Source organism: Saccostrea cucullata, unplaced genomic scaffold (assembly GCF_032062105.1).
Source record: "Saccostrea cucullata isolate Sc308-1 unplaced genomic scaffold, CSIRO_AGI_Scuc_v1 ctg105, whole genome shotgun sequence".
NCBI lineage: Eukaryota > Metazoa > Mollusca > Bivalvia > Ostreida > Ostreidae > Saccostrea > Saccostrea cuccullata.
In genome coordinates, this window is record NW_026919155.1 from 946,286 (window position 1) to 961,835 (window position 15,550).

The window sequence follows — 15,550 nt, forward strand, 5'->3', positions numbered from 1 at the left end:
CGCTTGAAAAATCGGGAGGGTACATAGAAATCGGGATGTCCGTCCGTCCCTCCGTTTGTTACGCTTTGGGGTACCCATCTCTTATCCACAACTCCTCTTATACCACTTAATGAAATTAGATGCGACTTTCAGAGAATCTTTATTAAATAAAACCATTGTGCAACTCCTATTTTTGTCCCCCGCTTGAAAAGTGGGGGATATTAATTTGGGTTTGTCCGTCCGTCCGTCCGTCCGTCTGTCCGTCCGTCCGTCCGTCTTTCTGTCTGTCTGTAACGCTTTCGTTTCCACACGATATCTCGAGAACCCTTTGAGCTTTTGCAATGAAATTTAGCATAGCAACTCCCTATGGACTAAAGAAGACCCCTATTGATTTTGAGGTCAAAAGGTCAAAGGTCAAGGTCATAAATAAGCAAATTCTGTCTGTTAAAACACTTTCGTTTCCACACGATATCTCTAGAACCATTTGAGCTATCGCAATGAAATTTTACATAACAACTCCCTGTGGCCTAAAGAAGACCCCTATTGATTTTGAGGTCAAAAGGTCAAAGTTCAAGGTCGTAAATTTATACATTCTGTCTGTGTGTAACACTATCATTTCCGGGCGATATTTTAAGAAGATTTTGAGCTTATGCAATGTAATTTTATACCAAAACTCCCTAGGACGTCTCTCGTGCCCCGCCCCGTTTGTTTTATTAGTATTTATAGTATTACATGTCGCTATTTTTAGCGCAGGGGCATGAGGAGAGTTATTGCGTATAAAACAGGTTCTCGGCGGACTTTATGTTCTTATTACATCTATTATAACTGTTTGATAAAGGCTAAATAAATCAAACACCATGGATTGTGTAAATTTTGAGAATACCGAACATGAAAACATGAATATATACATGTATGTGACTTCAGTTCTGCATATACTTCACTCTGTTTAAAGCGACTCCTTGGTCCAGTGGTTATGTCTCTCGCTTCAAGTGTAAGAGGTCCCGGGATCGAATCTCGGTCGAATCTTTCTTTTTTTTTTTTTTAAATGCTTTTTTTTTTACTAAATGATAGTATTCAGCATGTGAAATGAAAAATGTATGAGGTTATAAAATCATCATTACAGTGTGATAAATATTCCATATAAAAAAATCTTCTATACACATAATAAAGAATAAGCAATCAAATCTTTATATGCATATTGACATACATGTATTTTATTTCCTTCAGTATACATGTATACATTTAATAATTCTACAAATTCAGTCAGGGGGAGCCGACTTTTTCCCTAAGCGGGGGACACGAATTCTCTGAATTAGCTTGTACTTTTTGATCCGACACATATTTTGGGTTTCACATTGCAAAACATGGACACTGCCATTATATGCATTATATGGGGAGGCGGGGGTATCATTTAGTGAGCTCATTGCTCACAGTACCACAGTACCTCTAGTGTATAGAAAAGCATCACCAGGCAGTAATGATTCAATTTTATTTTAAATTATAACCTCATTTTATAGGATGGTGACGCAAAATGCGGTCAAAATATTATACTGAAATAGACATGTATATAAGGAAAAATCTTATAAAGAAGACCAGGTCTAAGGTGATTCGGTGTGGCAGAAGGGCAGTTGTTTTTATCTACTTCAGCATTTTAATCATACTAAATGATTTTATGACGAAGTACACACATGGCAAATGAGGTACCGGTATGTTAAAATCCATCAACTGATGTCCTCTAAGTTTCCGTTGTTTTATTTGGCTTCCAACTGTTTGAACGTGCTTCACTAGATTTTCCTAAATGTATTGGTGGGATACATTAAGTGGCTTTTATTCTTTGCCCCTGAATAACTTACATTTATCCCTTAAAATAAGCGGATTCGCTTCAACCTTTATTTAAGTACTTCTGGGCCATTTTTCTGTTGATTGTTCCTGTTTTGAAAGTGATGCCAGTTTTATCAGAGGATTGACAGAGTTGTTCATCGAAGAACCATTCGGCGATATCCAGATCTAGGCGCCCTGGTCTACCCAGAGTAAGACCCTCGCACATCTTACACATTGCATTCGTGAATGTCTGGTTTGAAGTTAACGAAGTAAATCTATCTTTCTTTCTCAAAAGATCTATATAATATTCCCTATTGTTACCCAAGGCTACTAGACGTCTTGTAAGATGTAGCGGAGTACGGAACTTATTGGCATCAATGTATACAGCTCCATGTGAGTAGTTTTCGAGGGTAAAAGATCCTAGAACAACGGGAATTATTGGTTTGTCGTACGCATACGCGTAGTAAAATTTCTCGCTCGTGTAGTCTCGACACAGGGAGTTTTCAAACGCCAGAATGAACTTGTAATCTCTGGCTACAAGGTCATGACATGTGTCGTTTTCATTTCCTTTGAATGTTTCACACTTGAAGCTCCCACAACTCCCGAACACATCAACCTTTGTTATCTTTGACATCTCTTCCACATATTCTTCTCTCTTACTTTGTGTAAAACAATGGCTAACTATCCAGGCGACCAGTTTCTTTTTCTCTTCGTAGATTTTTTCGTAATTTTTCCTTGTCACTTCCTTTTTAGGAACAATGTCACCATATCCAAAGAAGAAATCTGAGTCTCGTCTATAGGACATGGTCCAGTCGAACTTGTAGCGCCATTGCGGGGTAGTGCAAGTTTTGACGCCATAGTGAGCACTCTCGGAACAAGTAAATATCCATTTTTGTCCCTGCTTTTTGAGAGGTGGATAAGCTGGGAGACTAGCATGGTTGAATATAACCGCATCACTGTTGTTTATGTTTGCTGTTTTGTTTGTAGATATTATACAGTCCTTGTAAACACAGTTACTGAAATCAAATCCACTAAACCAAGATGGCGGATTAAAGAACAGAATTTTGACCATGGTAACATTAGGATAGGATGTACGTGAACGACCTCTGCCGGGGATATTTGGCCTTATTATCCGAAAACCATGGAAAACGCTGAAGATCATGCACAAAAATGATACTATTCCAATGAAATACAGTAAGATCATTTTAAACTTTCTGAGCCTAACAAACATGATTACTATCTTCATGCGAAAATAAAATATTCCTGTTGCATAATCTTAAGAAAACAATCCTTGTGCTATTGAACATGCTTCCTACTAACAAAAAAATGGTAAACGTTTTAAGACTTACTTTGTGTTTACTGTTATTGTGTATATAGAATTCAACAGCTGTACAAGCTATTGTTGCATATCGATTCTAATTAGTCTTGACAAAAGGCGTTTCTGAACGCGTCCGACCAAGCTCTTCTCATAGCGTTCTGTCGCATGCAAAAATCTACTGAAAATATTAGATTCATTAGATTTAGAAATCAATCATATTTACTTAGACATTTTATTAATGAATTTTGTTATATCAGCATTATATAAATGAACTTTCATAACTAATTTACGATCATCGAAATGTAGCAGTTTGATTTTGATTATAAAATTCTGACAGTACATAGAGATTAAAAATGCGAAAGTTATTGCATAAGAAATTACTTTTATAACAAATAATTATGTAAATACGTCGTTAATTTTGCTTTATATGTCATATTGTGCACTGAACTGCTATGTATGACTATCCTATAATTATTGGTATTTTCACTTGGTTTTACCTACAATATGTTTTTTTCTAACATTTTTTTGGTCAAAAATTAAAATCTTCAAAAATGTCATATTGCACATTTTTCCTTGCCAAATCTCTGTTTGATCAATCACCTTATTCCATTTACTAAAAAATATAAATTGTAGGTTTATATTTAAGATTTAAAATAAGTCAACCTAATGAACATAACCTTAAATATAAAGATTGTAACAGAAAATTTCCCCCACAGTTCGTTTTCTGCCGCTAAGCAGCCATGTCAGGTGTCCGCTGTAAATATAACACCTGGTTAATTCTATGTTGTTACATTAAAGTTGTATGCTACATGTTGTATGATGCGTCTAGTGTGTTGGTGTCTGTGTGCTCCTCACCTATTGCCTTCAGCCCTCGCCGCTGTCTAGCGGCATTGCGAATAGGGAAGCAATTTGTAAGTCTTCCCCTCCAGCACAAAGCCTCTCCACAACAAGTCATATGTGATGCCTCCACTCGGAAGCAGACGGATACTGGGCACTTTTCGGCCACAGGCTAACTTCGCAAGTTCGCACGGGAAGAAATGACTCGAAAGCCTTGACGGCAACTCATCTACTAGAGAAAACTCTGATAACAATCCGGATTTAGTTGATGACCGTTAGCAACAACTCCTTTCCCCTCCACAAACACACAGACATAAGGTTGGACTGGAGGCTTATCACCTCCTTCCAAAAAAAAATGATTACAGAAACCGTTACAACAATTAGTACCACTGAAGGAAGGGCAAGGGCGATATGCGAGATTCAAGATGAGGATTACCTTCATTGGGAATTCGAGAGACTGACAGCAATTAGGAAAAGCCGAATGGACCCTGATGGTCTGAAAGGAACCCAGATGCCATCCATAACAACACCTAAAACAACACCAAGATCGGATTTTGGAACGTAAGAACAATGTTTCAGATTGGAAAAACATCTAACATTGTAAGAAAGTGTAACAGATATGAGTTTGACATAATGGGACTGGGCGAAGTAAGATGGACAGGGTTTGGTGAACTAAAGACAACCTGGGGAAACCATCTTGTACTCCGGAGCTGAAGAACATCATAGAGGAGTAAGACTTATACTTAGCAGGAAAAGCCGACAAATCTTGGTGGAATGGAATCCTGTTTTAAAACATAACATAAATTGCGATATTGAAGTAAGCTTCACCCTGCGATATTTATACAGTTAATAATTACGAAGAGGGACTGACATTCAATGGTAAATTTAGAAATATTCATTAACAATTTTTTTCCAAAATGATGTTTTTGTCGTCGAAGCTGCCTTGAAAAGTGTAGAAATTATCCCACCAAAAAGTGAAATTAAAACAAATGCTTTCAGATAATGTAAACACTATGAATATTCTGAAATATTTGAGCATATACATGTAGTGTTATCTAACATATTTATTATTTGAGCATAACATTTTGCATCATGGACCCAGTAATGGAACCGTAAACCTCATGTACGTAAACGTCATCCAAACACTATACAGGGCGATGTTTATGAGGCGATATCTTTTAAATAAGCCAAGAAAACTCATGACAGGACCATTTTAAAATGTTAAGTACATAATAAATTAGTAATATAAAAAATACGAAAAAAATCATTGACCCTTGTGAAATAATTATATAATGAAACAGCAGAAAAGATCTTGGGCCAGAGGAAAAGGAAACACAAAGATTGGCCTACTGTAGAAACATACAGAGCCATAGACGAAAGAAGAAAACTAAAGGAAGAAATAGGAAGATCAAATTCGGAGAGATTAAAGGAAATTTTAAGAAAAGAATATAAAACCAAAGACAAAGAAGTGAAAAGAAGAGCAAGAGCTGATAAAAGGAAAAATTTGGAAGATATAGCTAACCAAGTAGAATATGCAGCAAATACAAACCATCTGAGCGAAGTTTACCTCTTAACCAAGCAGCTTTCTGGGGAAAAAAGAAACAGGACAAGTGGCAGTACGTCCAAGTATGGTGAACACTCGCGATTTTTTCACTGCCATGCGGCTTCCACTCTTCGGTGTTTTTTAGTTGCAAGATCTAGCAGGAATTAACCTTCCTCACATATGTTTTGACAGGTCCTTTCACTACCGTAAATCTGGAAATTTTTACGTCGATTTTATTTTGCGAATTCGGGTCAAAATGGTTTTGATTAATTTTTACGTTTCAAAATTTTGCGAATTACCACTACTCTGTTTACATTTTCTTATTGGTAATTTATTTTTAAGAAAAATATTTTTGCGAATGCAATGAACTCGCCAAGAACTTTATTCGGTAATAACAAATATTTGCCCCCCAAATCAAACTTTGATGGAGATATATATTTAATTAAGTTCTTAAACAGGGGCGTATATGCTGACTTCAAAGCACTGAATATTTTCATAAGTAATGACGCCATATGTACATAATGACGTCACAAACATGACGTAAATTTCAGTTTTTTATGAATTTTACAGAAAAATGTACATATTTTGTCGATATTTTAAGTACATAATAAATTAGTAATGTGTGTTCAGGATCAATATTTTGATATAATGTGTAGAATGATAATATATAATGAAATATATCAATATTGTTCCTGAACAAACTTGCGAAACTATAAATTTTGAAGCTAAAATTGTTGAAATTTTGTCCATTTTGTCCTCTTTCTGAAAAAGGATATAAAATCGAGACTAGAAATTTGTGACGAATCATAAAAACAAAAACTGTGAATACACTGCTTTGACACTATAATATTTTCTGTTAATTTATATTTCTCATACAATGAATTGAATTCAGCACATTTCAGGAAGTTTTCAAAATATGACTTCTGTGGGGGCAAATATATGCAATATACCGCCTATAGTTCTTTGCTAAAAATTTATCTATTGCAAAAATTTCCAGATTTACGGTATTTTTTTCAGTAATACTAAAGGCTATAGTCTTCCCTCATATAGATTGCTCAGGAAATCTATGACATCCAACTTGTATGGGGATATAACCATGTCATCCATCATTTCAGGTCACATTGTTCTTTTGGGCTAAATGATAACTTCGGCAAAATTAGCTCGATGATTATGAATCAACCAGCATCAGCCACGCCGATCCATCTAACAGTTTTCTATTCGTTTCTTCTACTGGGTTGGTTTTTTCCCCTGCACAAACTCTGTTGGTACCGACTTAGTGTCATGGCTGGTGTTCCTTCTCTTCATATGTAAGGTCAGCCAATATTCGGAGAACAATTCCTCCACCTGTGTCTTCTTTGCTGAAGTGCTACTTTCCTTTCAGACAAGATTTGTGTAAGTGTTGTTCTTTCTCCACATAGTGGCGGTGAATCTGTAAGAAGATGACGGGAATACCTCAATAACTAACCCCAGGAGGAAGAAATAAACTAGAGCTCTAACCTACAAACATCTGATCATATAATGGCCCCCTTCTTATTCACATCAATTTAGAGAAAAATTACATTTTCAATTACCTTCACTTTTGAGACATGACCATGGATCAAGACTGCTATAAACTAATCATGGAAATTTGTTTTTTAATTTGAAGTACATGCATGGCATTTAATTTATTGCTTGCCCAAACAAATCCTTCAATTAATAGCAGTAATAATAAACAAGATATTTAATCAATGTGAAACATGGAGATTACAAAATGTGAATCAGTTTAACAATACAATCAGAAGCAGAGACTGAAACATCAGAGGTGGGATCAGGTGATACAGAGGAGTAAGCAACTGAGGAATAGCAATAAAGTAGATGGTATCAAATTAATCTTTTCTTGCCTTCAAAAAGAAAATTGCAAAATATCCACAGGGACTATTTCATGATGGTTAAGACACACGATATCACAGTAAAAATTGTCAGAAATTGTATAAAAAAAGATGATGAATTTTATATTAATATCAAATTAATCATAAGAAAGACTCTTTATATTAAGAAAGAAAATATCATGATTCGATAACGGAGATTCAGCATATGACACAGCTGTGAATATTGACCCTTTTATTTACAAGTGGCATTTTTCATGACGAGAGTGCTCCGCATGTAATTGAATTAATCATTTCTTTTGGACTAAGTGAGATTTAACATAACCTATTAAGATTTCAAGGTGTTTAAAAAAATCTTAGGGCGAATAATTAACACCAGATAAACCGTAATATGTATGATATTCGATAAGTTATCGAAACTTAGCTATAATATAAAAGAAATACCAGGTTTGGATATTTTAGACCAAACCTGAAAATCCTAGCTTTTGACTGGTTGGACACATGACAGTAAAACTACTTTCCAGCAAGCATGAAACTGGTGAGTTGTAATAATCTTCTAATATTGAAGCGGCTCATATAAGGTTATCATTTTAAAATGTATCCAGTGTGTCTTTATCTGTAAATATTTTCATGTTTTTTTTTATTTACAATTCTAAAATAGAAAAAAATTGAAATGTATTTTTGAAGAAGACTTTTATTAGAAAGATGGCAAGTATGAGGAAATTATCTACTTTAAAGCCCTGCAATTGCAGCCGCTAGTCAAGTGTTGCAATATTGGATTATAGTTTTCTATTTTTTTTATATTTATTTTATAATATTGGCTAAAACTTGATCACATGATAAAGAATATAACAGCATATAGACTTGTGTTAAGATTTTGAAATGAATATCGATTTGATGTTTTTAAAAATGGAAATAATTTTATGTAAAGCAACAATAAATGCTGTATTACAAATTAGCAAATAAATACTCCATCAATTTAAAGAAAACAATTACATTAAATAGCTTAATATATTTTGATCTCTAGTCGGTTCTAGTGAAAGAGAGAAAACTTGTGGCTTGTCTCCATTATTTTTAAAATGTGTTTTGTCAATCTCTGTAAAAAAAGTATATAACAAATGTAGCCCTTTAATTCGATGGGGCTAAAACCACTAAGATTAATGTAACCTTTAAAAATCTTTGTCTTTACTCCTGAACATTAAGCAGTCAATATGTTAGCATGATTGTAACACTCATTGAGCCTTCTACCAAAATTGTAAAAATTCATGACCCCAGGGTCAGGGGCTCTGGTTCTAAGGTGGGGCTTTATTGAAAATAGAGTGAAAATATTATATGATAATGTAATAGTGAAAATGCATTATTTCTTTAAAAAAGAACCTTCTCCTCTGCTTTTGGGTATTTAGCCAATAAACCATGTACAGAGTTATGATAAGGAAGGTACATGGGACAAGTATTATGCCGTTGATCTAAGTATATAGTTATGATGAATAATTGTGCTTCTTCAAGAATTGTGAATTTCAAGGCCCCTGGGTCAGTGGTTCTGGTGTTAGGGCGGGGCTCACATGATTATATGGTGAAAATGCATAAATTGTTTTAAAATCTCCTCTGCCCCCTGGGAATTAAACCAAAGAGCCATGTACATAGTTATGATGAAGAAAAGTGCCACTTTCAAAACTATGAACTTCAAGGGCCCTGTGCCAGGGTTCTGGTGTTAGGACGGGGCTCTCTTGATTATATAGTGAAAATGCAGAATTTTCTGAATATCTTCTCCTCCCCTTGGTATAAAGTTATGACAAAGAAGGATACTTCTTAAACAATTGTGAATTTCAAGGCCCCTGGGTCAGGAGTTCTGGTTTTGGGGCGTGGCTCTATTGATTATACAGTGAAAATGCACTAATTGAAAAGTGAAACTCGTCTCCTCTGTTCCTGGGTATTATGCCGATGATCTAAGAACATAGTTATTTCGCGATATTGGACTCAGACAATAACAGAAACACACTTGATCAGATTAACCCCAGTAAAAGGTTTAAGAAGTCTGAAAATACAGTCAATAAAAACAAGACTATATTTGTTTTGGCGTGCTTGTCATGGCCATTTAATAATAAATTAGATATAACACAATGTATGCGCCGATCATTATGATAATATGGCAGCATAGGTAAATGAATATAGATAATGAGCAAGAGAAATACCATCTTGATCCAAGGAGTCTGGAAAAAACAGTACCCCCCGGAGACAGCATTCTTTGCAAAATTATGCCCAACAAAGTCAATAGCCACACGCAACTGGAACATTGAAGGTCCGCAAAGCACATCAACAAACTGGTGGATCCGATTCAGGATTCGATTCATGCCATGACGCTGAAACGAGAAATTAAAAGAAACGAAAAAACAACCGGAAAAAAAATTATAATGAAAATGTATAAGAAAAATGACAGAGGTGCTAAAGGGGGATAAAATATGAAATAAAGGGGAGGGAGGGTGGGTTTTAAATTTTTTTTTGCGTCTGCTTCTTTCAAATTACAGATTAGAAAGGAATATTCTAGAAGGTGTCATAACAGTATTACACTTTGGTTCACCTCAAATCATGGCTGACACAAAATAATCCCGGAATCTTCCCTTCCGATTCGGGCACTTTGATACGAGACTGGAGCTGAATTTTTTTATGAGATGAAAAACAACATGTAAACTTCCTGTATTGACCAGATTTATTAAAATTTAGGGCGTGCTGATTTTTCTATATACTGTCAAGTGTGGGGAGTGATTAGGTCCTGGACTAGATTTTCAAGCAGCTGCTCGACTTCGACTGAAACAAACTTGCGTGCCTTGCTGGATGGCTATGTATTTTTTGGTACTAAAATCTTTATAAAGAATGGTTTTACAAGATCTGAAAAGGAAACGTCTCAGAAGTTTGTTTTGAATTAGTTATATCTACTCAAACTTGCGCATTTTTGGTAAGAATGTATAGCAGAAATTAATACTGTTGTGACACCTGCAGTAAAACCGAATTTTGTACTTAGAAATATTGTAGTCTAAGAATTAAGGTTTTATTTTGTGAGTTTAGACGGAAAATGAGAAATAATGGCATTTTTCGGCCGTCATCGCTGTTCGTTCATGTTCAGTGGAGCATAGAAAATTAGTCCAGATTTCCTCTAAAATAAATTATGTTGGCCACACCACGGCCTGATTTGAATGTATCGGGTTGAGAGAAATGCATGAAATTTAGAAGACAGCTTAAAAAATACCTTGCCATCACACTCGTTAATATTATTTACTCATAAATAATTGTAAAATCTATAAATTAAAAAAATTTAGACCACACTCGGAGCAAAATAAAAATTCTGAATATGTGTAAACATCGGTTTATTTGGAACACATTGGTAACAGATAAAGAAATCCGGTCGGAAAAAATAATTATTGAGGCAAATCAATCGTGATTAAGCAGAAAACACCTTAATATTTCAATAATATTTATTTTTTCAATGCCCTTTTTAACCCCACCCCCCAACCTTATGACAAAAACTATTTCTTTCGCCCTGTTATAAAAAGCAAACTTATTTTGAACAATTTTTCATCCTCATGTGAATCAGTATGCATCCATTAAAAAATTAAAACGCAAAAACCGCACAAGTTTAACGCGCAAGATCATTACATACAGTTCAACTTTTGCCATATTTTTAGAAATCCGTTCACCGCGAAGCCCCCTGTCACCGAGTTTTGCCCGTAATTTCCCTATCTTGGGACGGATTTTTATGAAACTTGGTAAATACATTAAATAATCATCATAGATCGGGAAAATAGCAATATACCGGCAAGGAAAAAAATTAAGTTTAATTGCAGGTGTCATAACAGTATTACACTTTGGTTCACCTCAAATCATGGCTGACACAAAATAATCCCGGAATCTTCCCTTCCTATTCGGGCATTTTGATACGAGACTGGAGCTAAATTTTTTTATGAGATGAAAAACAACATGTAAACTTCCTGTATTGACCAGATTTATTAAAATTTAGGGCGTGCTGATTACCGTCTTCCTTGGAAGACGGTATTGTATAGTTGAAGTTTTTTACAGTCTTCGGACTATGCACTTCCTCTCTTTTGTGATTGGCAGAAAATGCATGATGAGAAAATTTTCAATTATTTCATTGGTTGAAATGCTGTTCAAGGCAAGGGAGATAACTTTCTTATGATCTAATTTTCGTACGACTTAACAATTTTGCAAGATTTTCAATCTTAAAAAAAAAATGACAAAACGAACAACAAAATCAGCAGTAATTAATTCCTGATAACATGATTTTTTGTATAGCAAAAAATAAAAAGATCTCTTTAACTTCATTATAAATAAAATTTGATTTTTATTGCTAGCAGGCTTTACAATTTGTTATTGTTCTTTTCCCCTTTCTTGTTTGAAGAAGGAAATGGAATCAGCCGAGGTTTGCCGAAAGCTCTCGGCGAGTCAAAGTTTACAGAGATGACCGAGCGACAACCGTGGTAGGGCTAATGCCAGTAAAAAGCTAATGTAGAAAAATACAAAATCAAGAAATTCAAAAGAATTATACGGCCTGATAGGTGTAGATCAGTTTACAGTTTAAGATTGTTGCTAAAGACGGGAAGCTTTTTTAAAAAGCTCTACTTGTTTTTCTATATACTGTCAAGAGTGGGGAGTGATTAGGCCCTGGACTAGATTTTCAAGCAGCTGCTCGACTTCGACCGAAACCAACTTGCGTGCCTTGCTGGATGGCTATGTATTTTTTGGTACTAAAATCTTTATAAAGAATGGTTTTACAAGATCTGAAAAGGAAACAAATCTATATTTTTCAACTCTCCAAACACAGCCTGTATTTTTTTTTTATTATTTTTTTTTATTTTTTTATTTTTTATTTTTTTTTTTTTTTTAGATTCCGCTTTAGGTCTTGTTGCAAAGTAAGTGTACGGGCATGCTCTAAATTGTTTTAAGGGTTTCATTCAGGGTGATCAATAGACCAAGTGCATTAAAGTGGTCTCCTTGGGACAGGTTTATATGTCTTACCTGTACCTATTCAGTTTAGGAAAATCAGCTAGCTCTATATCACTTGGCAGCATGGATATACTAGTTTTAAATGCGAAACACCCCCGATTTCTTGAATCGTTTGTTAATCAGTAAAATGTTAAGTGGAGCAAAAAGTTTACTAGGTCAGCTGATGCGTGCAGCCTATTACTTTTAATATTCGAAATTAAAAAAAAAAAAAATAGTGACAATACCATAGATAGCCAATTCTTAGTAACGGACATGTTGCTACAGGGTTATCTTCCCTTTTGTAATTATCTTTGCTGAGAGGAAGGGAAATCGCGGTTCATTCAGACTCAAACCCATAATTGCTGCTTTCATGAAATATACCTTTTCAGGCACGACAACAAGGGAGTTTAGAGGAGTTTACAATGAATCAACAATCAATACAATTTAGGTAAAATAAAAGTCTATCTAGAAATAAAATCCCAACCCAATTACAGTAGGCGGAATTAGCTGCAAAGGACCCCTTCTTACTACAGCAACACCCTGGCACATTTTTTAATGTTTTTAAGACTCACAAAATGAGACATGGGATGGTTGCAACTGGTGTCATTCCAGAGTTTTGAATTAGTTACATCTACTCAAACTTGCGCATTTTTGGTAAGAATATATAGCAGAAATTAATACTGTTGTGACACCTAGAAGACATGCGCATACAAGAAATATCAAGAATTTTTTGAGCACCGAGCCCGATGATTTATGAAGTTCAGTGTCAAGAAAGAGTTATCCATCTTTGCATGTAAAACATTAAGCTGCACGAAATAACCAGGTTTATCCATATTGGATAAACCCCATTATGATAAGGAAGGATGACTATTCCAAAATTGTGAATATCAAGGCCCCTCGGTCAGGTCTTCTGGTATAAGGGTAGTTCTCTAATGGTTATGTAGTGAAAATGCATTAATTCTTTGAAAATCTCCTCTGGTCTGTGGTTTATGCCTTTAATCTATGTACATAGCTATGATATGGAAGGGTGCTTCTTCGAAAATTGTAAATTTCAAGGCTCCTGGGTCAGGGGTTTTGGTGTTAGGGCGTGGCTCTATTGATTATACAGGGAAAATACCCGGTACTTTAAAAATCTTCCCCTGTAGTCCTGGGTTTTGTGCCGTTGATTTAAGGACATAGTTATGATAAGGAAGAGCGCTTCTTCAAGAATTGTGAATTTCAAACCCCCCTGGGTCAGGGGTTCTTGTGTTAGGGCGGGACTCTTTTGATGATATAGTTAAATTGCATTTATTCTTTGATTTTTTTCCCATCTGTTTCTGGGTTTATGCCTATGATCTAATTACATAGTTAGGAGAAAAAAGGTGCTTCTTCAAGAATTTTGAATTTCAAGCCCCCCCCCCCCGGATCAGGGGTTTTAGTGTTAGGGCGGGGCTGTAATGCTTATATAGGGAAAATGAATTAATTCTTTGGAAATCTAAGCTACTGGGTATTAAACCAATGAACTATGTACATGTATAGTTATGATGAGGAAGGATGCCTATTCCAAAGTTGTAAATTACATGGCCCCTGGGTCAGAGGTTCTAGTGTTAGGGTGTGGCTCTATTAATTATATGGTAAAAATGCATTAATTGATTTAATTCTTTGAAAAATCTTCTCTTCTGCTCTTGGGTACATGTATTATGCCGACGAATGATCTACAAATGTACGTACATTGGTATGATGAGGAAAGGTGTCTCTTTCCAAATTGCGAATTTCATGGCCCCTACGTCAGGGGTAAATGGTGAGCCGAGGCGCAAATGACTGGAATCTAATTAATACTTTTAAAATCAGCTTTTTGGTGTTAATCCAAGATTTATGAGCTAGGGTACCTTTTCCAAAATTGTAAAATATGTGGCCGCATGGTCAGGGGTTCCTGTAGGATGGGCACAACTGATTTTATAATTATTTTCACCTGTGTATATATATATATATATATATATATATATATATATATATATATATATATATATATATATGAGATGCATTTTTCTTTGTTCCTCTGCTCTGCCTCTCTGTAAGAAGTACTAGTAATCAAAGTAAGCATTCTAAGTATATAGTTATGATGTGCAATATGGTGATCATTCATTCTTTCAAAATTGTTAATTTCATGGCACCTGGTTTTAAACACGAACCATATTCAAGTGATACTCAGGTGACCTATAAGACCCATGGGTCTCTTGTCAAACAGACAAGACTTATCACGATGCCGTCTTTATTTGTAAGACTCATAACAATAACGACTGTATCACTATGGCATGTCAAACGTTAAAATATTCCAATTTTTTAAATTTGTATTGTATAATTTTTCATTTGTATTGTATATTTTCAATTTGTATTGTATAATTTTTCATTTGTATTGTATTTTTTCAATTTGTATTGTATAATTTTTCATTTGTATTGTAAAATTATTCATTTACATTGTAAAAAAAATCATTTGTATTGTATAAGTTTTTATTTGTATTTTATATTTTTCATTTGTATTGTATAATTTTTTATTTGTATTTTATATTTTCAATTTGTATTGTATCAGTTTTTATTTGCATTGTAAAAATTTTCATTTATATTGTAAAAAAATCATTTACATTGTATATTTTTTATTTGTATTCTATATTTTCCATTTGTATTGTATAATTTTTTTATTTGTATTGTATTCGAGAGACTGTTTATTTGTTTCGTTACCAGGAATTTCATTGTTATATTTTAACCCATATTGTGCATTCTCTATCCAGAGTTGTTCCCGCTACGCTACCACGTACACCTCTGTTAACGCTCGCTGTACAAGATTCTTGTAAAAAAAATTCAAACGGTGGAAATTTGAAGTTCAGATAGAATTAATTGCTGTAATTATCGATGAAGATGATAATTAATCATTTATTTTAAATCTATAATCCCTCAAAACGATTTATTTTCAAAGTTTTTAGGGAACTTCTTGCGGAGTAAAAATAAAAATCTTAATTAAAAAATACTTTTAAGGTATCATAAATTAAAATAAACAAGAAATCTGTGAGCCAATGCTCACTAGTAATACCCCCGCTCTGATGTAAATAAACAATTACATGTTAATATACACAAGTTCAATTACAGGCAGATCCACAGAAAAATATGAAGTTGACATAAAATTCATATCAAAATTAATCCAACCATATGACATGC

At 34.5% G+C, this 15,550-nt stretch overlaps 1 protein-coding gene across 1 annotated transcript; it reads right to left on the reverse strand.

The window, feature by feature from the left end:
* Nucleotides 1-1,488: 1,488 nt before the first annotated feature.
* On the reverse strand, nt 1,489-3,203 carry LOC134280451 (alpha-(1,3)-fucosyltransferase C-like). Its single transcript, XM_062762865.1, has one exon. The coding sequence runs from the start codon at nt 3,044-3,046 to the stop codon at nt 1,862-1,864; it is 1,185 nt and encodes a 394-aa protein (XP_062618849.1). The 5' UTR covers nt 3,047-3,203; the 3' UTR covers nt 1,489-1,861.
* Nucleotides 3,204-15,550: the final 12,347 nt, after the last annotated feature.

Excerpts from the sequence above, each read along its gene's own strand:
- LOC134280451 (XM_062762865.1), bottom strand. The coding sequence starts at position 3,046 with ATGAAGATAGTAATCATGTTTGTTAGGCTCAGAAAGTTTAAAATGATC.